The 24,909-nt window shown below is 38.4% G+C and overlaps 1 protein-coding gene and 1 long non-coding RNA gene across 6 annotated transcripts; both read right to left on the bottom strand.

Moving 5' to 3' along the window:
- Positions 1 to 1,466: 1,466 nt before the first annotated feature.
- eif4ba (eukaryotic translation initiation factor 4Ba) lies at positions 1,467 to 23,155 on the bottom strand. 5 transcript variants are annotated; one of them, XM_083570732.1, is made up of 15 exons: positions 23,075 to 23,155; positions 20,184 to 20,324; positions 19,083 to 19,288; positions 17,129 to 17,245; positions 16,838 to 16,892; positions 16,506 to 16,646; positions 16,246 to 16,374; positions 15,454 to 15,651; positions 14,843 to 15,083; positions 11,115 to 11,203; positions 10,824 to 11,034; positions 10,513 to 10,556; positions 6,057 to 6,144; positions 5,633 to 5,705; positions 1,467 to 2,460 (listed from the first exon to the last, which is right to left on the bottom strand). In XM_083570732.1, the coding sequence occupies exons 1-15, from the start codon at positions 23,085 to 23,087 to the stop codon at positions 2,335 to 2,337; spliced, it is 1,872 nt and encodes a 623-aa protein (XP_083426858.1). In that variant the 5' UTR covers positions 23,088 to 23,155; the 3' UTR covers positions 1,467 to 2,334. The 5 variants fall into 5 exon arrangements, 4 of the variants coding, with proteins under 4 accessions (XP_083426858.1, XP_083426859.1, XP_083426861.1 ...); XM_083570733.1 differs by having other exon boundaries at positions 16,246 to 16,375; positions 16,522 to 16,646; XM_083570734.1 differs by lacking the exon at positions 5,633 to 5,705 and having other exon boundaries at positions 2,129 to 2,460.
- Positions 12,569 to 12,952, bottom strand: LOC310742102. Its single transcript, XR_014538146.1, has 2 exons — positions 12,829 to 12,952; positions 12,569 to 12,732 (listed from the first exon to the last, which is right to left on the bottom strand). It is a non-coding gene; the product is annotated as an uncharacterized lncRNA (long non-coding RNA).
- Positions 23,156 to 24,909: the final 1,754 nt, after the last annotated feature.

Raw genomic sequence — 24,909 nt, 5'->3', positions numbered from 1 at the left:
ACAACGATGCAGATGCTACTAGAAACAGCCTGTGTCAGGCTGATAATATTAGTCAGAGAGTGAAATAACAAACCATCGGAATTGGCTCGATATCAAAGGCTTACTGAAGCCTGCATCTGTATCCAAAATAATCGCAAAAAGAGGTAAACATTTTTTCTGGACTGGTCCTATATAGTTATGTACTCTTGGTCCCAGATCTCAGAATAGATGGATGTGGGAGTGAGCAGTAGGAAGATGCTGAGAAAATGTCAGGGTCACACAGTGATGGACAACACACAAGCAGATGTCCAGGCTGGGAACACTGCGTGCCTGTCCTTACTGCTGCCTCCGATGGCCGGGTCTGAGTTCCGTCACAGGCTCGAGCGCATGGACATTTATTTATGAACTCTTGCAGCCTGGGGTTAAGGGCAAATTCTTCAGCTGTGCTTCAAGGGATGAAAAGGAAGAAGCTGCAAATGGGTTCATTTCCCTAGGAATAAATCTATAGTGAAACTGTTTATTGACAGCAAAGCACTCAAAATAAACTGATTACTTCGAGCTCAACCATCATATGCTTAAAAAAAAAAAAAGAAGTGTTTATTTTAAGGATAAAGTTGTTTTTATGCCCTGAGGTTAAACTGCACATTCCTTGTGTCCATTTGGGGTAAACTTGGCCACACAATTTGCTGATTGCAAAAACTACATTCCCATGAAGAGGGACGTGCGGCTTTGGTTGTTTTAATGGGACTCAGAGGTCACAAACGGCACGGTGTCTCCAGTCAGCACCGTATCAAGGAAATACGCATGAATGTTTACATATGGACATTGACGCTAACGTTGCCCTGCGTTACTATTATTACGTTTCTTCGGGTCACACTGGCAAGTATAAGAACAAGTATACTTTGACCTCAAGTCAAAAAACCAGTGCAGCAGACACATGGCTCTTTATTCATCCTGAAAGCCACATTTTTAACAAAGTGCATGACCTTTTGGCTGTCTGTCTCCTCCAACTCCTGTAGATAAACTGAAAACTTTCTGCCTTTACAGGAAGAAATGGGCCACTGACTTGTTTCAGTTCTTCTGCTTCATGGAATATCAGTTTACTTGATAGTTAAGACGTAGACATGCGATTATTTCCTGAATTGGCTGTAGTGGAGTGAAATCTGGTCTATTTGATATCTGTGGTGTAGATTTCAAAAAGCAATGTTATGTTTGTGACATTTTTGCAGACACCCTTTATCCAGAAAGACTTACAATTATTCCATTTATACAAATGAGCAGTTGAGGATTTCAGGGCCTTGTTCGAGAGCTCAGCATGGGTGGCTGGATACCACTGAACTACCACTTCACTTCCTTTCCCTTTCTCCACATGATCTAGAAGATATTTAAAAATTATTATGTGGACCTCAGTGTAGAAATATTGCATATTAAACATACTCAAAGTCTCAAAATGGCAGAAAAGTATGAAACTTTAGACTGCACAATAATGACCATTTTATTAAAACCTTTATTCAGAATGCACACAAACTGGACTGGTTGATTCAAAAAGCAATTTGTCACCAATGTTCAAAAGGATTTGATTAATAGGGAGAATTTTCTAAATGAATAACAAGCTGTTAATTCTTTTAGATAGAAAATATCTGTTCTGAGGGCACAGCTGGCCACAGATGTAGCTCGAAATTCATGTCCATAAGAACAGGTCTGCAGGATAAAATAAACTTGGTCAAACTAGGGTATAATGAAAGGTTATGAGTTGCCAAACTAATATGTGGTCTGTAAATGGCTTTCTTTCTGCCTCGCAGTTAGTACATCATCCATAATATAAGTCCCATATAATATGCATTAAGACTTGATTTTGCAAGATAAAATGCTGCTGAACAGATCATGCAGGTCCCAAAGTCTCTAGAAGCACAGCAATCGGGCTGTCGTATCAGTAAGAAAACAAAACAAACGAAAAAAACAAGCATAAACCCTGAAAAGCAACAAGACACTCGCCTTTGGTATGAACCTACGTTGTGTCATGGCCAGCTTTTTTATTTTTTTTATTATTTTTTTTTTAACATACTAGTGCTAGAAACATGTGTGACGTATACTGGAGCAGCCGCAGCAATGGGATCACATTCTCCATATTTAAACCTTTTTTTAAAAATTTTTTATTAGTTATAATTATCTTAAGACAACTTCCCCTATTCCCTCTTATATTAAAATGAGTCTGGTATTTGTCCCAATCGCATTTGCTCAGTCTTGATGAAGGTGGTTATAAGAGATTGCGATGTGATTTGACTGCTTCTCCAGGTTTTTGCTTCAAGGAAGCAGAGCTGGCTCCTTCGCTGCTGCATGGAAAAAGCTGGAAGATTAATTCAGAATTTGTTTGTGACCAAATTTCCTGCAGCAAAACTCTCTTTCTCCGTTCTCCTCAGCGTCGTCTCCCTGCTCGCCGTCCATTAGTAAGGCTGCGTATTTACTGGCTGAGCTGAATTTCTGCCAAGAGAAAGAAGGTGAGATATAAATGTTAAAAAGTCATCCAAGTGTAAATAAGCAAGTCAAAGATTTAATCACAAGGTCTGCATCATCTGAAGGAAAAGAAAGAAAAATACAGCTTCTTTGAAACGAACAGAATGTGTGTACTTTATATGGACATAAGTATTTGGACGCACGTCTTTTTCAACAAAAATATAATTGTTCCCAAACTGTTAACACAATGTTGGAGGCGCATCCATTTGCAGGATGTCTTTGCATTACATTTTCCTTTCACTTGAACTGGGAGACCCGAACCTGATCCAGCATATAAATGCTCCTGTGCACAACGCCAGCTCCGTGGAGATATTTTTTTTTACATGGTTTGGAATGGAAGATCTTGAGTGGCCTGCTATAGAGCCCTGAACTCAACCCTAATAAACATCGAATTGAAACGCTGGCAGCAGCACAGACCTCATCACCCTTCATCAGTACGTGAATTTTCTGATGCCCTATGGGCTGAATAAGCATAAATCTCCAGAATCACAATCCACCGTAAAGAGTGGAGCTTATTATAACAGCAAATCTGGACTTAATGTGATCAAAAAGCACATATGAATCTTATGTTCAGGGGTCCACAAACATTTTATCATATAGTGTATACTGATGCAGATATTTGGAGAATTGTTTGTACTAAATACCTTTGTGCACGTTGTAATCATTAATATGACATTGTAAACACATTCCAGCTGATTGTTAAGCATGATATGTAAAATAGGCGATTAGGACAATATACAACCTTTTTGAAAAAAGTAACACTGAAGCTTTGCAGTTTTTTTTATATTTAAATTTTCAATGTTTAATCCGTTTTTGCTTCTCCAAACAATCTTTTAATTTTTTTAACAGTTGAGCACCTGATTCACATTATCTGTAATATGCCTAGTCAAACTATGACGTATCGGCGAGGGTGTAGTGATCAGGTCTACTTCACCGCTCCATGCTAGGAATCATCTGGACAGGATTTTAGATCACGTACGCTTATACCGCGTGTGACGAATCGTGCGGTATGTGCAGCAAATCCCTCTTTTATACTGACAAGTATTTTTTCTTTTATACCCAGTATGTTTTTAGAAAATATTCTTGGGCAACTATTTTAGTCTATCTTCTCAAGGGACAATATTATACAAATAGTGTCCACCATATACAGCCATTGTTAAAATAACTGGCAAAAAAAGTGAGTACATCCTAAGTGATCACAGCTGTATGTTGTTTAACCATACAAAGCCTCATGTCCTTTTCATCATGTTAATGGTTTTGGCTGCTTGTTATAATTTGGTGCTTTGAGTACAATTCTCTCATTCTGACGAATAAATGTTCAACATGGCACCTCATAGCAAAAAACTTTCCGAAGATTTAAGAATTTGAATTTTTGCTCTCCACAAAGATAGCTGTGGCTATAAGAAGATCAGCAACACCCTGAAACTGAGTTACAATACAGTGGCCAAGGTCATACAGAGGTTTTCCAAGACAAGTTTCACTCAGAACAGGCCTCGCAAGGGTCAATCAAAGAAGTTGAGTCAGGTGCAGAAGCTGGCTTAAAAAAATTAATTAGTTAAAAAAGAAGACACGTGAGTGCTGCCAGCGTTGCTTTAGAGGTTGCAGAAGCTCTGCTTGTCAGTGCTCAGTCTGTATGCCGCACACTGCAACAAGTGGGTTTGCATGGCCATTGTTCAAGAAGGAAGCCTCGTCTGAAGCTGGCTCAAAGAAAGCCCACAAACAGTTTGCATGAACAAAAAGTGCATGAATTACTGGAACCATGTCCTGTGGCGAACAAGATAAACTTCTTCAGCTCAGATGGTGTCCAGCACATACCAAGAAAATTGTGTTTTGACTTGTTGGCCCAAGACTCCATTCTACAAACAAACAGCTGAAAACTTCTGCAAATCATCCTGCAAACTCCACATCTTCTCTTCACTGCTCAACACCCCAGCTCCATTCTCCCTGACTGCTAAAGACTGAAAAATCTACCAGATCTTCCCCCTTAGCCCAACTCCTACTCTACACAATCAGCTTTCCCCTTCTCTATCCCAAACACATTTTTCCAAACTATCAATAGAGGAGATCCTGCAAGTAGCCTTTTCCAGCAATCCCACCACCTGCCCAATGGATTCAACACTTTCCAGACCATCTCTCTAGATTCCCCCCTTCATCGCCATCACCATCAAATGGCTTTATTACATCTGCTCATGTTGCTGCTAAAATCAAGAGCGCAAGGGTTATTCCCAATCTAAAGAAACTCACCGTGGATTCCTCAGACATCAGCAATAACCAGCAAGTATCACCCTCTTTCTTTCCAAACTGCTCTGGCATAATCAACACACTCACACACCCCTCCCTCTCAAAGAACATCCAAGATCCCAACCGGTCTGGCTTCATAGCAGCACATTTCACTGCCTTTTTCACAGTTACTGGGAAGCTTTGTGATGTTTCCGCTCAGATCCCAGCATGTCTGGTGGAACTCATCATGTATGGCAGCTGATGATCTGAATATCATAATCCTAACGAACTGCAATAACTGAACTGCTGTTCCTCCCAGTTAATCAGTCATCATGTCAATATCTTGTGATCTCTATGGACAACTCTCTAACTTCGTTTACAGCATTCTAGCGATCTCAAGACTGTCCTACTGTAACCTACTAATGGCAGGTACACTTTACAAAGGGCATTTGACCTCTGCAAATGATCTAGAATGCAGCTGCATGACTTGTGGGAGAACATTGAAAACGTTTATGCTCCATTCACTGGCTTCCTGTAGCTGCCCACATCATGCTAAAGGGAAAGTTTTCTCACCTTAGAACATAACCACACAGGTATGATCTGACAGGAATATTTGCTTCTAATCTCATACCTAAAGAACTGTATGTATTTCACAAAATCTAATAATTTGGGGCTTGGCAGCAAATTCTCTTTAATTTGTATAGTTTACAATTTCAAGAATTTTGAAATAAGTTGTAAAAAAAAATATTTTGACATGCTTGATTGTAGCCACGTCTTCTTATCAAAAGAGCAGGATAAACAACACAAAATGCAATCACATCTTTTCTCTAATCACATTTTTTTCTCTCCTTAAAAAAATCTAAGGTCATTAAACAGGAGGTCACACCCAGAGAAAGTGCCTTAGTGCTCTGTCACTCACAGAACTGGGAGATTCCTCAAATTTCTTTGGCTCTGGTGCTGGTCTGAGATCTCGGTCTCTTCTCGCCTCCATTCTATAAGCAACGTAAAACAGACTGAAACAGCAGTCCCTGTCGTGCATGTACAGCCACACTTATTCTAAAGGCTGAGAAAAGAGCTTTTTCAGAGCTTTACATGACATACTGTACTGGTGGTTAAATGTTGGTCAGAGATTTTAGATGTATTTATTTCTTTATTTTTAACGTTACTTGGGTGCAGTACATGATGCAGAACAATCAGATAGTGCTGGTCATGTAGACAAAAAGATTACATGGCATGGTCAAGACCAAAAAGCGAGCCATTTTGCAAGTATTTATTTATGATTTTAAAGTAGCTGAAATGGACTTTAGTTCAAGCTTTTTCTATTCTACTTAAGAAAGGCTAACCTGTCCGTTTCCTTGCGCCGGTTTCTCCCTGCTGCAGGAGCTGTAGCTCCGCCGTGGCCCCGACATGGACCATCACCCCTGTTCTCATCTGCAACAAGAGTTGCGTGTGCAGTTAGACAGTTATGCAATTACCCAAATAGAGGGCTGCACTAATGTCTAAGCACTAATATACTGCTACTGCTAAAACTAAATATAGGTAGAGCAGGTGCATTTTCTCTTCATCCTGTGGAAATGTCGTTGTTCAGAACAGACTGTAATAAAGGTCACATGTTTCGGTATCACACTACAGGACACACACACATTCTTTCTGTCCAATCGTTTCTAGCTGAGATGGTTTGCAGACATGATGCATGCATGCAAGAACATAAGGTGTACTAACCACCTGTCAACACATGCCACTTGAATTGGAAACAATTGATCGAACGGAAAATCGCAGCTTTAGCCTGTTTCTGAAAAGTATCATTAACTTGCTGGCTACCATATTATGCTGTATTCTAGTCACAAAAAAAAAGAAAAAGAAAAAAAGACTGGCAAGAGAAGAGCCCTACATTACACAGTATAAACATTGCCAAGATTCGTGAGTTTCTGCAAGTAAGATATTGAGCATGTATACACAGCTGGTTTGTGACACGTCTGAATCACATGTCAGTGCCCGCATTATATAACCTCGTGAAGAAGAGAGATGAACATGCATACAAGTCAGTTAGAGTCATGACTGCAACTCAAACATACCAGAGCTCCTCTTCGAATAAAATCTATTCATATGCATTCGGCCCAGGGTCCGCAACCAAAGCTGCAAAGTGCTGATTAAAATGGAAGTTTTAAGTGGAAAATTTACAGCCACGTCCTCCCAAATAATGTTTCAATGCAGTACTAGCTGAAATTAGAGCTGTGACAACTAATCGATAATAATTGCTAATAAAATTCGATGTCAACGAATGCCGTTATCAATTAGCTGGGCTGCTCAAGTTAACGATTGGTGTGACGGTAAGATCACAGATGATTGCGAAAATGGCGGACAGTACAGGGTCCCGAGTCATCCAAACCATTGGGAGCATTTTATATTAAACGCAACTGAAAGCAAAGAAAACTGTACCTGGATGTTATGCAAAGCGGATGTAGGTACCACAGTGATGCACGAGCACATGAAAAGAAAACACACTGGAGTCACGAAACATCAGCACGGTGGGCAAAAACTGTAGAATCCTCATCATGTGAAAATGGTGGAGTTTAATGAAGTGCTATTACACAACTGTTTGTATCTTTGGGACAGTCGCACTGGATCTGTTCTGTCGTGACCCTTGAGCATCAGGTTGGCTTAGAGCACTATGTCAGCTCGCTCGAGACATAACGATGGATTCAAATAAAACAAACACAATCAAAATGCAGAAGCAGTAAACTTATAGTTTTTTAGTCACTGTTGTGGATTTCAGCGAATGGTTACGCATTTGTACACCCAGGACATCCTTTTTATTTTTTAACCAGACCTGTAAGCTTGCCGCGTTTCTCCGTTTCAATCTCTTTTTATCTCATTTGTCCGCTACAACAGTAACGTCTGTTTGCAAACGTGATTTATTGCGACTTTATGTTCAAATGCTTGTTTTCAATGTTAGTATATTCAATTTATAAATATATCATTTAATTATTATACAAAATTCAATTGAGTATATATTCTAAATGCTTATTTTTTCACAAATGAACAAAATATATATATTTTATTGTAAAAAACAACAGTGTATTATATTTTATATAGGGTTTTTTTTTTTTTAAGAATGGTTGTCATCTGCAAAAAACAATACAAATTGCTTCTCCTTGCATACTCAAATGCTGTAAACAAAGAAACAACCAAGCATGAGTGAATTTGCTTAAAAGAGAAATCCCCCATGCAGTCCTGGACAAGGAGCAACTATAAGCTTTAAAATGTCAAAATTAAAGATAGTTATATTATAAATGCTTTTGCATTTTTTAAGCATAACGTTATACATAAATACATTGAATTAAAGTTTTATAGTTATAATAAACAAAACATTTAAAAAAATTGTATCATCTGATTAATCGATTATCAAGATAATTGTTAGCTGCAGCCTTGGTTAAAACGCTGTTTATCAGAGAACAGTCACTGTGTGCATCAATCATTTTTGGGCTTCAAGCATGCAATAGTTTTGCAATAATTAGTTTCTCCAAAAGAACAAACAAAAAATAAGTGCAATATTTGCACAACATAAGAGCAAACATTATTATTGTTATTTGGTACCAAAAAATAAAGTAAAATAAAAATGATCGAATCTGTGCACAGATACATAAAAACGTAAGATATTGACACTTGTATAATCGATACTGTGCATCATGCCAATCTCTATCTACACTATATACACAAAGGAAATATTCCATCATATCCCTTTTTACAGCACAATTATTTGGTGTTCCTGTTCAGCCTTTGAGTATTTGCACAGCAAATGCACAGCAAGAGTAGCAGTCTTATGTAATCGGGATGAAAAGCATTCTCTGCCTGGCTGGCATTTAGGCTTGTCGGTGCAGTGTTTGGGAACATGACAGTGGCCCTCATTTGTTGGGGACTTCAATTGAAAGATATATCAAAGGTCTATGAAATTTAAGCTGTATATGAGATTGTTAATAAACACACTCTTTGCACCCATTGATCAAGTAAGAATATTTCTCTAAAAACAAAAAAGACAAAAAAAACCAGCAAATTCCGTAAGCCACATCCACACTCTGTCAGCCACAGTACACGATCCTGTATGAGGTTTCTGCAGGCTGATGCTAATCAAACTCTAACCATGCATTTACAAATATCCACATCAAACATGTCAGATTCAAGGCCACTGGTCCAATTCCGGCCTGCGGATCGAATATATCCAGCCCGCAAGGTAATATTATATTTCTATTATAAATGGCAAAGTTTGACTCTGGGCACTTTTGACTCATTCCATGTTTTATCCCTGAATCGTTGCCTCATCTCCGCCTACATGCTGCTTGAGCGCTCTGCAAGGTTGCAGAAGCACTCTATGCATAAGAGCAGAATGTACTGTTTTATTTTCTCACTTTATTCTGTATCCTGTTTGTCTTTTGTTCATTAAATGTTGACAGTGTTTGGCCCTTTACTTAGACCCAGTATTACATTTTGGCCCCTCTATGGCTGAGGAGTTCGGCACCATTGATCCACAATTTCTATATTTTGATAAAGCGACAACAAACACTTTCCACCCTCTTCACCTAAGGATAAGGATCAATGTTTGACAAATCAGCCGGAACCTGGAATATTGACTGGAATTATGTTCGTTACTTTCAAGACATTTCACATTTATTTCCATCCATTTTATTTCTACACTTATTTACACCAGTGAGATAGAAAAGTGGATAATATAATGAAATAGAATATACACAATATTACCCATTACACTGTAACCTTAAATTACTAATCATTACAACACATAACACAAAGAACTGATGTGTTTTTTTTTTTAAAGTGTGTATTTATAAACGATATATATATATATTTTTTATCTTACACTGTTTCTGGTTATTAATACTAAATGCTTTTTCTACAGTCAGTAATTAAAAAAAAAAAACACTTAAATCTCAAAAAGGTCTGTTTTTGTATCAATCATCAAAATATTTTTAAACTGGTTAATAATAAAACAGACAATGTGTTATTCCCACCAATAACAGAAGGTTTTTAAAGTGAGTTTTACAGTCTGTTTAATATCGCAGTACATGAACTCACCAAACATTAAAGTTTAACAGGAAACCAGATGGACAGATGTTTTGGCTCTGATTTTTATCATCCAGATGTACATTAAATACACAAAAAGCGAAGTGTAAGTGGGGCAAATAATGATGACTAGTCCCTGAGACTCTGCACACTGGTGTGATTGAGCCTGTTTTAATTTATATAACCAGAAGCTGAGTTGATAGCATGGTCCCACAAGAATGCTCCAAAAGTCACTAGATATGTCTAGACCTTTTTTAATTAGCTTGCTAAAACCTCCAAAATACAGCAAAATGATCCCACCCCAGATGTATTCCCCAGCTGTCATAATAACCTTCATTTTTCACTGAACGCTTTCTTTGAGATTGTGGCTCAAGTCTGTGGGAATTTGTGCTCATTCAGCCACGTGAGCATTAGTGAAGTCAGGTGGTGATGTGTGATGAGAATTTCTGGGGTGCAGTTAGCGTTCCAGTTTATCCCAAAGATGTACATTAGGGTTGAGCTCAGGTTTATTAGGGTTTTAAACAATGTCTTCATGGCCTCTAGAGCATACAAAGGCATTCTACACATTCATGTGCCTCAAACTTTGTGGCAGTAGTTTGAGAGAAGGCCCACATATCAGTGTGATGGTCAAGCGTTATGACCATTTAATGGTTAATTATCATCCGTAATTGTTCTCTTTTATGTCAACCAGTCAACAATTTTCTTTAAAACACCTGATCTTACCTTTAACTTTCTGGGGAACTCGATCATCAGTTGAGCTTGTAGAGCTGAAATTAGACCGAACCAAAATGACAGCAGTCATTACAATTATCCTACAAAATATTATCAAGAAAATAATTCAATATGTTTTCAATATATGGCCCCCAAACTATTAGATAATTAGAATTATTTTGCTTGTTGCGTGTGATAAGACATAACCCGTTACTGTAACCTTTAACTTGGCACTTTAAATGAGTGCTAGGTCATAAAGAATTTCTGAAATATTTTCTGGAATCAAAAACACAAGCAGGTGTACTGAGTTTTTGGACTCTGACCTTTTGGAAGGACCAGATTTCAGCTCGTTCTCGGCAGAGCCACTGCTCAAGGCACCTCTCTTTGCCCAGGCATTCTCTTTAGGGGGCGGGGCTGGAACCACCTTCAGGGGAAGCCCATCCTGCCTGGACGATGAGGGAGAGGGTGGCTCATCGTCACGGTTGCTAAAAACCTCGTTCTCCAAAGAGCGCTCGCTTTCTCGCCGTCTTGAACCTAAAAAAAGAGGAGCGCGTTTCATTCTGATTATTAATATTGCACAATCAAATCAATTGTGGTGATAAACCAAGATGTACCTCTGCTAGTGCTGTTTCCTGGTTGCGATGATTCGCTTCCTGTTCGTGAGCGCTCTGTTGCCTGGTCCTCACTTCGCCAACTGGGATGCCTGAATGCATAAAAAAAAGAAAAGGGGACTGAATTTCTTTTTTTTCCCTATAGTTTGATTTTATATGCTTTTCAAAGACATTAGGTTTTTGAAAATATAAAAAGGATAAAGATCGGAATACACAGGTTTAAATATGACGGCTAACTTTACTGAAAATAAACTATTAAGTCTACAAAACAATTTCATTCCATGTAATCATCTCACATCCATACAGTAGGTGCAGACAAACCATGGCCAGCAGTGCAATATCTCAGCAATTTACATTCTGGACATCCAGTATTTATATTCCACAAAAAGACTTTGATATATCAGGAAAAAAATAGCTACATTTTGCAGCACATGTGCTCATGTGAAGGTGTCCAACACTGTTAAGCCCACTAACACAATACTGCCATCTACTGGATATATTTTGTACTAGAAAAATGAAAACAGCTTTTTTTTTTTTTTTTAACCTGAACTGTCCAACACTCTCTTGCATAATAAATCACAAATATTTCAGCACTGCTAAATAACTACTATTAAACTTTAAATGCAATGCATATAATCAAAGCAAGGAGCTTTGGGTAATGGCGCTTCGGGTAATGTAGCTTCGGCAAAGGGCATCTAGATCTGATGCATTTAGAGGTCGACTGATTGATCGGTTTTCCCGTTTAATCGGCACCGATAGTCGGTTGCTGGAATTATCTGCAAAAACTCATACCGAAAGTTTTTCCGGGTTGTTGAGCAGGTCGGCTGTCATTATACAGGATGAAAGCGCCTTCTAGAGGCGAATCACTGACACCACATGCTGTTGAAGTGTTTTATTAATTTATTTATTATTATTCTGGATGTAACTGATTTAATTTGTTTGAAGTGTTACTTTTTGTTTCAGTTTAAATGCATGTCTTAATTTACTCAATATTTATTCATAACATTTACATTTATTTGATTTAGCACATTTTTAATGATTCAGTACTTTTTTGTTGTTTTTGTTCAGTACTATTTTACATTGACTGTTACATTTGTTTAATCAGTTGGTTAATTGGTTATATATTTTTGGGAATTGATCATGTTTTGAGAGCAAAGGGAGCGCCCTACCCAGTGTTAGTACAGTGTTCCAAATAAAAGGCTCAGTTTGTTAACATCTATCTACTTCCCAAATAGAGTAGTTACAATCTCCTGACCTTTATCCACTCACAACCGTGCCTAGTAATAGTGATTATATATATTGATTCCTTCATGATTTTGTATACAGTGCATCTGGAAAGTATTCACAGCGCTTCACTTTTTCCCTATTTTATGTTACAGCCTCATTCCAAAATGTATTATATTCATTATTTATCAAAATTTTACAAACAAAACCCAATAATGACAACGTGAAAGAAGTTTGCTTGAAATCTTTGCAAATTTATTAAAAAAATAAATAAAAATAAAAAATAAAAATCACATGTACATAAATATTTACAGCCTTTGCCATGCCACTGAGCCCAGGTGCATCCTGATTTCACTGGATTATCCTTGAGATGTTTCTACACTTGTTTGGAGTCTACCTGTGGTAGATACAGTTGATTGGACATGACTTGTAAACGCACACACACCTTTCTATATGAGGCCCCACAGTTAACAGTGCATGTCAGAGTACAAACCAAGCCATGAAGTCCAAGGAATTGTCTGTAGACCTGCGACAGGATTGTATCGAGGCACAGATCTGGGGAAGGGTACAGAAAAATTTCCACAGCAATAAAGGTCCAAATGAGCTTCCATCATGAAGGTCCCAGTGGCCTCCATCATCTGCAAATGGAAGAACTAGCCGCCCGGCCAGACTGAGCAATCGGGGGCCTTAGTCAGGGAGGTGACCAAGATCCTGATGGTCACTCTGTAAAAGCTCCAGCATTTTTTCTGTGGAGAGAGGAGAACCATCCAGAAAAACAACAATCTCTGCAGCCATCAACCAATCAGGCCTGTATGGTAGAGTGGCCAGAGGGTAGCCACTCCTCAGTAAAAGGCACACGATGGCCCATCTGGAGTTTATCAAAAGGCACCTGAAGGACTCTCAGGCCAATACTATCCCTACAGTGAAGCATGGTGGTGGTAGCATCATGCTGTGGATCCAGCCCAGACTTGAACATCTCGAGAGATCTGCAAATGTGCACAGACGCTCCCCATCCAACCTGATGGAGCTTGAAAGGTTCTGTAAAAAAAATGCTAAAAATAGGTGTGCCAAGCCTGTAGCATCATCATCAAAGACTTGAGGTTGTAATTGGGGCCAAAGGTGCTTTAACAAAGTATTGAGCAAAGGCTGCTATACTTATGTACATGTGATTAGTTTTCGGGTTATATAACAATGAAATGTGTTAATTTTGGAATAAGGCTGTAACATAAAATGTGGAAAAAGTGAAGCGCAGTGAATACTTTCCGGATTCACTGTATGACTAAATAACCCTGAATGCTCCTGTACACCGACCAGACATAACATTAAGACATGTCACACTGGTAAAGTGAATCATCATCTTTCGGCTTCTCCCATTAGGGGTCACCACAGCGGATCATCGGACTCCATACCACCCTGTCCTCTACATCTGCCTCTTTCACTGCAACTACCTGCATATCTTCCCTCACCACATCCATAAACCTCCTCTTTGGCCTTCTTCTTTACCTCCTGCCTGGTGGCTCTATCCATCCAGCATTCTCCTACTGATATACCCCATACCCCTGCTCTCAATCTTGCCTCCCTCACCTTATCTCCAGAACATCCTACATACACGGTCCCTCTAATAAACTAATTTCTAATCCTGTTCATCGTCGTCACTCCCAACGAAAACCTCAACATCTTCAGCTCTGCTACCTCCAGCTTCACCTCCTGTCTTTTACTCAATGCCACTGTCTCTAAACCATACATCATCACAGGTCTCACCACAGTCCTATAAACTTTCCCTTTCACTCTTGCAGATACTCTTCTATCATTAATCAATCCTGTCACTCTTCTCCACCCACTCCACCCTGCCTGCACTCTTTTCTTCACTTCTCGAACACGCTCATTACTTTGCACTGTTGACCCCAGGTACCTGAACTCCCCTAACTTCTCCAACTCTTCTCCCTGCGGTGAAGTGATTAACACTGATTATCTCTTCATCAGGTCACCGGTTAGTGTGTGGGGTATATTAGGCAGCAAGAAAACATTTTGTCCTCAAAGTTGATGTGTCAGAAGCAGAAACAATGGGCAAGCATAAGGATTTGAGTGAGTTTGACAAGGGTCAAATTGTGACGTCTAGACGACTGGGTCAGAGCATCTCCAAAACTGCAGCTCTTGTGGGATGTTCCTGGTCTGCAGTGGTCAGTATCTATCAAAAGTGCTCTAAAAAAGGAACAGTGGTGAACCGGCTTCAGGATCATGGACAGCTGAGGTTCACTGATGCAGGTGGGGAGCGAAGGTTGGTCCTTGTGGTCCGATCCAACAGATGATCTACTGTAGCTCAAACTGCTGAAGAAGTTAATGCTGTTAATGCTCCATGAGTCAGGACTGTTTTTGCAGCAAAAGGGGACCAACACAATGTTAGGCAGGTGGTCATTATGTTATGCTTGGTCATTGTATATTCAAAAAATGTTTTCCCCCAGTTCATGTAGTACATGAAAAAATCCTCAATTGGATTTGTGGTTTACCTCTCTCTAGGCTTGCGTTCAGGTCCTCTCCCCTTGTCCTCCTCCAGCTGTCTCTGAAGCCTCTCCTGCTCTTTCTTAAGTCTCTCCTCTACCTCCCGCTCCTTAGAAGCCGTATCTACTGGTTTGGCCCCTCCGAAGATGGAAGCTGATCGACTAGAGGCTGTCGAATGAGTGCTGCTCTTGTCCTCCTCCTTTGGAACGCTGCGCGGCTTCAGGTTCAACTTGGGCCTCTGGGTAGGGCCTGAGCAAATAAAGCCAAAACTTGATTCTCAGTAAGACACAACCTTCTAGGGGCATGATCAAAGACATACCATCCAACAGTCAGGCTCTGATCACAGACGGATACGATGTGTAAATTGGTACAACAGATCTGCAGCTCCAGTATTATAAGTGCAGAGCAACAGTATTTATGGGGAGGGTACCCAAAAAACAGCTAATCAGAAAAGTAAGAGGATAAAGCAGACAGACTGCATAAATCCAACTGGATGTAAACTATCATCAGCATACAGAAAATGCAGTCAACACACACTCTCGTTAGCCTTAGGTTCTTTTACCATGTTTATATGTTTGAGCTATTGCAATATCGACAATTGCTGAGATGCAAGGTTTACCTCTGTCCTCACGTTTCTCATAACGGTCTTCTCGGTCACCATAGCGATCTCCATACCGATCACCCCGATCACTCCGATCGCTCCGATCACCACGATCTCCCCGATCGCCGCTACCACGATAGTCATCCCGCCGATCATCATAATCACGCCGGAAGCCACTGCCGAAAGGACGACGACCTCCACCACGAGAGTCATAACCTAAAACATAGATGCTGCTAAACTTATAACTGTATGTATGGAATGCTTTTGCTTATACAATCATAGTTCCAGAATGATAAAAAAAAAAAAAAAAAAGAAAAAAAAACTATTGTGAAAGTTTTCCTCTATAGCAATGAAATGCTTAGGGGATTAAAATTCAATATTCTTTTTTTTTTCTTCTACTTTTCCCAAGATATTGTTCACAAAAAAAAAAAAAAAAAAAAAAAAAGAGTGTCAAGCGCAGTCAAGAGTAAAAAGCAACCTAACCAGGCATTGAGGGATGAAAAGGTCTGAAAATGCTAAATATAACAGAGAACAGTAATGAACAAACAATTTGCCCAGGTGTGCAAGAGCAGCACATGTCAGCTACAAATATGTACATATGCTGGAAAGGAACCATGGTATAATCAAGATATGACATATAAACATAAATATGGCAAAGGGGATTTATTTGTCTAGTTTTCTGACAGAATGTTATTTCCAATCTGTCCCTGTTTAAAGATCTACAAATCAAACATGGACCACACTTTACTGTTTTGTTATAGAAAGTCAATAATAAAGAGCTGGTGACCAGGAAATGTATTGAGGTTCCACCTCTATCATAGTCTCTGCGGTCCCGGTCATCATAGCGATCCCGGTATCTGTCTCTACCACTGTCGTAGCGGTCGTTGTCCCGTCGTGGTCCATCGCGGTATCTGTCCGAGTCGTACCGATCTCGGGATCCTAAAATTCAGAAAGAAGCGGTTTCCTTCACAATATTCACAATATTGATACTTATAACAAGAAAAATGACAAATAGATCTGAACTATAGAACTGTACAGAACTCATTAGCCAAGTGAACGAGATTGCTCACGTTCTCCATACGAATCGTCTCGGCGTGGTCCTTCATCCGTGTCGCCACTTGGCCTTGCTCTCCAGTCTGAGTCAGTTTTGTCAGGTCCCATGTCGCTGCTACGATTACGGTCTCGACCCGACATTGAACGATCATCCCTCTCTGAAAAGCATTTATTCTTTTATCATTAAAACAACTATTTACTTTGAATAGAGCTAGAATTGTAGGTCATTAAGCTTCATAATAAAATCAAACAAAAATGCTGAGTTTGACATTCGAAAACAATTATTATGACATTAGAAGATTAAAAAATCATTCTGATTAAATCGTCCATTGAGTAGACATGTGGACACCTTTCTCGTTAGACTGATCTGCAATGTCCACCCGAATCCGACGATTCCCCAAGTTCTATAAAAGCAACATATGGATAATAAATTATAGTTGCAATCCCAGGACAAAACTTTTTTTTTTTTTTTTTTGGTTGACTTTGCATAGAAATACAGTATGGTGCAAATAATTTACTTACATTTAAACCAATATTAATTTCAGCCACAATTATTTATTTTTTGTTCTTAAGATCACTTCGAATATTTAAAAAAGAATCAAGTAATGATATGGTCCAGCACTATATTATATAGTTTCACCTCTTCATTGAGACTGAGTGCTTGCAGTAGAGACTCCACATCATCAAACTCTGCATAGCCAAAGCCTTTCAGTCGCTCCGGGTTACTGGGTTCTCGTGGGAGACGCACTGCACTGATCTACAGGAAGAGAACAGAATCATTAAAACTATACCTACCCTGTGAGCCATACACTGATGGCATTATTTACTTATTTAAACATAGAACTTCAGCATGTCACCAATTTCCCATATACCACTTGTGTTTAAGTGTCATCTAGTCCTTCATGAATGCAGCAGAATATCTTGGACAAAAGTCATTATTTCTACAGGCAAAGAACAACACTATAAGCATTTACTGTTATATTAGTATATTGAATGGTAATGTGTGGATGAGGATAAAAGAATGTCCCTGTACACCTTAGAACCATGAACTTTCAGATACCACGTCTCAGTACATTTTGGTATTTTATAAGTCATCAGGTAATAAGCAAAGCTGAACTAGTATAAACTGTTTAGAGAAAACACACTAAAATGTGCAGGACAAGAGAGAGACACTGCTCGAGAATACAAATGAATTATGTTTTCTAGGTTTCCACTGTACATATACGTATGGTGTACATAACATTAACGATGTCTACACTATAAACATGCCTATAGGGCACTATATAATCAGAGTGCATGCTCACAACCTGGCCATTCCTAAAAGAGATGAATGGAAAATAACGTGCGTCACGAAGACCAAACGTTTCTCAGTGCAATTATGAGCTGAAAAATGTGAACTATAACTTTCAAGTGTTTGCATATCAAAATATATCAAATGTTTAATCTTGGACATGGTCTCAAATCAGCTTTACACAGATAATGCGATAAAGAATGAGAAGGTTCTTTATAATACGCTCAGATTGTAACTATGTTCCGCACGTAAAAAGAATTCCATTCAGTACATGTGTACCGAACCGCATGCAATATGCAAGTCCTTTTATATACTTCCATTTAGACAACGTCTTTTCAGGAATGTCTTGGTATAGGGGTGCATTAATGACATTTCATAACTTCAGTTATGCAGGCTTTAGAACAGAGAGCTGGTAAAAGTGAAGGTGGAGGGTCTCTCACCTCTTTAGTCTGGAGGACATCACATCCATGGTTTCCAAAAACAATTTTACATTTTAATCCATCTTATCACAGAAGAGTTTTCCACTTTGTCTCAGTCCATTTAAAATGTTTTGGCCCAAACAATGACTTTTGGCATTTCTGTATTGTGTCGACATACAGCTTCTCAGAATTATATAGCTTTGACTTGCCCTTTTTCCACCTGCGTCCCTTTCTCACAGACATTTCTCTAAATTCCCAGAATATTTTAATATTATGTACTGTAGATAATGAGATATTCAAAACATTCACAATGTTGTGTTGAGGAACATTATTGGGAAATTGTAATGATCTATAGATTAGAATCATTTTTTTTCTGCCCATCTTTACTTCTGAGAGACTCTGCCCTTTAAAAGATTTTCTATATTTTATTATATTTTTATACCCAATCATGTTACTGATCTGTTGCCAATCAACTTAATTAGTTGCAAAATGTTCATCCAGCTGTTATATTTATTTTCCAGCCTTTTTTTGTCCCAGTTTCAACTTTTATGAGATGTGACAAACATCAAATTGAAAATGACCTTATATTTTCCCTGAAATTGTACATTTTACAATAGTTTTCAGTGTTGTATTGTGAATAGAAAATACACGTTTTAATTTATACATTTTAAAAATTTTAAATATATATATAAAATGGATTACAACCAGCCTTAACATACATAAACCTGTTTCAACATCAGAATGCATTAGCTTTAGAATTGATGCACTAAAAATAAAAGCTCAATTTTTCAATTGGAAATGTGAGTTCCAGGGTTTTACGATAAAAGAAAACTGAGCAAATTGAAAATTAATAGAAAAAAAAAAAAAAAAAAAATTTGACTTACACTGAGACCGTGAAAAAAGCTCTTGATAGAGTCCTCGGTCACATCATAAGGCAGGTTGCCCAGGAAGGCAGTATATGGTGGGCAACGTGGCAAACGCGAGCGGTCAATGTTAGGCTCACGAGCAGCACGAGGTGCCGTGGGCAGGATGGATCGATCGATGGGTGGCGCACGATACACATCTTCCTCCGTGTGCCAGGAGGTAGTAACTGCCAGAAAGAGAGCCAGAGATAAATCTACTCCTCCCATAAACAGCTGAAATCCACATCTTTACACAATGAACTTGGAATTATTATTTAGGTAAGTATTAATTAAACAAGTATTAAACCATGTAGCCACAGTCCCTACCAGAACCAGAATACAGGTAGTCGTCGACTTACGACAACGATTGGGACCGACAGACCGGTCGTAACATGATTTGGTCGTAAGTAGAGTAGGCTATATGTACAGTACTGTGAAATGATGCCGGAAGCTGGTACGCACTGATTGTGGTCGTAAAGTCGAATGGTCGCAAGTTGCATAGGTCATAAGTCGACGACTACCTGTATTTGGTCATATTACTTTTATCTTAGTCATACTAAGAAATACTGGGCTTTATTTTCATTGATTATAAAATACTACCAAAGATTTATTTATTTATTTTTTTGTCTATTACAAACTACCAAAGTTGCCTTAATCAAATGTTGCAGGTCCTTTGTCAGAATCTAAAATACTGAAAACTACAGCAGGTGCAAAGCTATATATTTACATTTCCTGTCTAAATTTCAAATCTCTTTTCTCTCTTCAGCTGTCATTATTAGACCTGCTAAAGTTTCTGTTTACAATATATACAAATGTTCTTTAAGTGTGACCCTGACTTACTGACTGGATCCATATAACTATTCATATGTTTCTGACACAAGCTGTATTATATATTGGACAACGCAAAAAAGTTCACAAATAAATCCAGTCCATTGACATGCTAAAATAATTAACTCAATCAACAAACGATCCACAGGACCGACTAAGACCGATTAATGAATTAAGCCACATTACAGACTAATAACAGTTGACCCCCAATTCTAAGCATGATAGAGACTGTGTATTCAACGAAAACGGTCTCACCATCTCCCTCCAGGTCATCAGTCTCATCTGCCCAGCTTGTAGGTTTTGGAGGCGCATAACTCGGTATAGGGTTGCCCCCACTGTCCTCTGCTAAGAAATCAGTAAGGGTGAGGGTCTTCCCCTTCTTGCCCTTCTTCTTAGCTGCAACAAAGACATATTTGGCATATTTACAATCAAAATATTTCAAACTCGACCAGAAATAAAAAGTAAAATAAACAATTAAATAAAAGTAAATAGTAGTTCCACTGTAATCCTAAAGACTAAATATTCTGATGTAGAATGATGTAATATAAAACAAACAAAAAACACACAAACCCCCCCCCCCCCCCAAAAAAAAAAAAAAACCCAAAGCGGGCTAAAAGCCTGTATCTGATTGATGTACAAGTGCAGTGTAAAACTGCTCAATAAAAATCTTTTTGATCCATTTTTTGGTGTTGATTTATACCAATGAAGTGCATGATCACGCTTTACATTGAACCTGCACTAATACAGAACTTGGACCATGATAGGTCCTAATTTAGATACTGGCACCACAGTTGGGCAGGACAGTGGCAAGTGAAATGAAGGGAGGCAAATCCAGAATGCTTGCGTTATATTTTAATCTTGAAGACTTGCAGAGAACAGGCTGATCTCTCTGTTCACAGCCAACTGGGTTTATCTAACAAATATGACTGTGATTAAATCTTTTTGAAAGAATGACTTTGAGGAAAAAGATAAAAGCCTGTTAGAAACGTCCATGTAATTTCAAATGACATTGCATCATTAAATATAAAAGCCTACCAGGTTAGAATATACAAATGCATAGTTGCATAAATTATGCCTTGTGTTGTTATGCTGGTTTATAAGTGTAATTATACTTGTGTGTATAGATTTGCAGATACAATTTAGATTTGTGACGATGGTACTTTTGTTGTCAAATGACAAATTGATAAAGACTTTTATTATCCAATCTAGTAAAAACAAATGATCAACACAACACTTCTCACTTCTACAGTCACTGAGACAAAGATAATAAATGTTACATCATATATGGCTATGATTGCAGCTGATACTAGTTAAAGGTATAAATGGGACCATCACTCCTACCAGCTCTCTCTCACACACACACACACACACACACACACACACACACACACACACACACACACACACACACACACACTTGGCCGAACCACCTCATTCTTGCACATATTTCTACACATTTCTGCCCAATCCAGCCAAACCGGGCACCCAGTCAATCCTCTCCCCCCCTGCACACATTCTTATCCAAGCCAAACTGCTCCTGCACACACACTTTTCAAATCCTGCTTGCTCCTGAATAAATGTACCCAACCCAGAATGCTCCTGAACACAATCCATCCTGCACCCGCACACACACACACACAATTACTCAATCCAGCCCATATTTCTTCTCATTTTACTCTCATCTCACTTCTCATTTTACTGAGTTGAGAAAAACCCTGTATGAGTAAATGTCTGTGTATTTAAAAAAAAAAAAAACAAAAAAAAAAAAACAGCACTGCACTGAAATCCCTTTACAGCAGCCAATCAAATAACCCAATTTCACCAACAAGACAAAATCAGTGGTATGATTCCTATGCACATGTGAGCATGCTTGAGCCTGTGTTAATTTTAATATATCGTTTCATGACTTTCGGTTTCAGCACTGTTAAAAAAAAAAAAAAAAAAAAAAAAAAAAAAAAAAAAAAACCCAACAAATGCTTAAAAAAAATAAAATAAAATAAAATCACACCCACATGAACATCTCTCATCCAGCATTTGGAGTACAATGATAATACGTGTTTCAGCTGACCATTTAATCTTTTCATTTTTCTCATTATAAAATTAGAATCGTGGTTAAATGGACAAGTGTTCAGCATGACTCCTAACAAATAGCCAAATCTTTATACTGACTCAGGTGTGCTGCAGCAGGTGTGCAGCCCCAGAGCCAGTATTCAGTAAAGAGGAGCTTAAAAGGTGTACAGTAGCACACTTCTTAATACAGTGCAATACATTTGCATTATGTAACTGCAGTAAACTGTATTCAGTGACTAAACATTTGCTTGCTAATTTGCTGTACAGATTCTCTATGCTGGATAATACATGTTTGCATCTGACGGCAGCTCAGTCGAATCTGGATTTTTTGCACAGAAAAACAAACAAACCACAGGCTACATTCTAGCATGTATGTGCAAGTTTGACATGTATTACCTAATAGACAAACACTAGAAGAGCAAGAATTCTCTATAAGATGCAGCTGAATGTGCGGTATGATGGACTCGGCTAAATTAGCTACAGACATTCATGCTAGCTCGCGCACTGTTTGTTTTGGAGCTCAATGCACGGATACTGTGCGTGTGTGCTCGCCACGTGCGAAGTTTCTGTAATCCTGATATTACAGTGGACAATATTTCCCTTCGAGTTCACCTGCACACATCGCTAACGCATAAGTTACACAGCCGTTAAGCCGCAGGCGAATCGGACGCAGAGCAGCTTCCTGCCGCCGCCGTCCTGTCATGACACTTACATATAATAGCATAACGAGATCCAGCACCAAATCCACAGAAAGCAAATACAAGAGCCAGAAAAAAAAATAACCCCTTATATACCACCGCACCTAATGCTGAACTGAGAATCTGGTTCGACGCCGAGCTGTTTTTTTTAAGGGCGGACAGTCAGAGTTTGCAAATTAATGTTTTTTTTTTTTTTTGCGTAATAAGCCGACAACGCCAGCTTCGCGCCCACACTTTATCCATAATCCTACACAAACGCTGCTGTCAAGCGCCTTTACAACGTCTCCGATGCTGCCACACACTGTTTAATAGTGCAATCCTTCCCCAAAACTGACTGGAACACCCCGGCCCAGGCACAGGACCGCTTCTAGATCTCACCTGAGGCCGCCATGATGGAAAGCAAGTGCGTGTCACATGAACCGGATAGAATTGCCACCACGTGATTGATGACGTAGACACCCTTTCGACAGTCAAAAGAGAAATATTTTCTTAATGCAAATTTTTTTGTCGCAGTATTCTATCACCTCATATTTAATCATTTGGCATACACATAACAATATAAATAAAAAACGCTTTTCTTAAATAAAGAAAAAGGATATCAATTATTCTAATAATTAATTCATTAATTCATCGTGTATTTATTTATTTATGTATGTATGTATGTATGTATGTATGTATGTATGTATGGCTCAAGTTTAGGAATAGAAATTTTGTCCCATTCTTATCTGATACAGGCTTCTAGCTTCTAACTGTCTTAGGTCTTCTTTGTCGCATCTTCCTCTTTATGATGCACCAAATGTTTTCTATGGGTGAAAGATCTGGACTGCAGGTCAGTACCCGGATCCTTCTTCTACGCAGCCATGATGTTGTAATCGATGCAGTATGTGGTCTGGCATTGTTATGTTGGAAAATGCAGGGTCTTCCCTGAAAGAGACGACGTCTGGATGGGAGCACATGTTGTTCTAGAACTTGGATATAATTTTCAGCATTGATGGTGCCTTTTATGGTACTATTGGTACTTTATGGTACTATTTTATGTATACAGTACTGTATTGTATTAACATTTTTACCTAATTTTATAATTAATAATTATTATTTTTTATTAATACACTTAATTATTTCAACATAAAACTTCATAAAAACAATTCCCTATATGTTTTTTAGTCTATCGTGCTATCCGCGAGAGAACGGGAAAATCAGCCAAACAAATTAGTTATGTGGCAAATGCTTGCATTACAGCTGTGCTTGCATTAAAAAACAAAAAAACAAAAAACAAACCCGGGTTCTGTTTGTCCCTTTTTTGTTGTTGTTGTTGTTGATTTTTTAATGCAAGCACAGCTGTTTCTATTTAACCAGCCTTCAATTAAGAAGAGACTCAGCCTTTGTCATATATAGTGTTTTGATCATGACATGGGAGTGATCTTGTAATGATCTAATGATTGTCTGTTTTCACTGATGGATATAACTCTAAACATTTCTTCTTTGAGTTGACTATCCTTGATCTAACATGCTGACCCTGTGATATTTAAAACTTATACTGTATTTACATGTACTATATTTTTTGCCTATAATTCTGTTGAGAGGATTTATTTATCATGTAAATCATAAATAATAAATCATATTTATCATGTATTTCTACTCATCATGATTATATAAATATATACAAGCTGAATATGCCCTGTCATCGAGCTCAATGTTGGAAACTTGTTGGCCATTTGTTTTTCTGACTGCTGTTTATTGTAGACTACAGTAAATAATATACAGAGTCTAACTTGGAGCAGGTTGATCATATCATTCTGCTAAACAGTCGTCCCTATCCAGGCTAAATTGACTGCCATGTTTAACCATTTGTGTGATTTTATCATTAGCAATGATTTCAGCGAGTTTAGGTTAAGTGACTTTGAACTGAATTGAAGCAACAGTCATAAATTATTTATTATACCTGATTATAAATCAGTGATCAAAATGGTATATAACAAGTTTTTTAATTGATGTGTAAATAAGTTAATGAGGTGTTGAGCCCTTAACTCTGGTACTTAATCCTTTTAAATAAATTAACAACAAGCTAATTCCCGATTCTAAGCAAAGTTCAGGTGAACTGTACCATTTTGTAGCAGTTTCAGTAGTTTCGTGTTAATCTGAATCATATCATGAGGAAACCCGAGGATTACCCCCCTACTGCTAATCATGAGTAGCGTGCTGACTGACTTGTG

The sequence above is a fragment of the Silurus aristotelis genome, assembly GCF_946808225.1.
Source record: "Silurus aristotelis genome assembly, chromosome: 19".
Lineage (NCBI taxonomy): Eukaryota > Metazoa > Chordata > Actinopteri > Siluriformes > Siluridae > Silurus > Silurus aristotelis.
This window is presented reverse-complemented; position numbering and strand designations above follow the sequence as displayed.

Coding starts and splice junctions, on each gene's coding strand:
- eif4ba (XM_083570732.1), bottom strand. Junction 19,289..20,183: donor TGATGACCTGGAGGGAGATG/GTGAGACCGTTT, acceptor TCTTTCTGGCAG/TTACTACCTCCTGGCACACG. Junction 16,893..17,128: donor CACTCAGTCTCAATGAAGAG/GTGAAACTATAT, acceptor TTGCTTTTATAG/AACTTGGGGAATCGTCGGAT.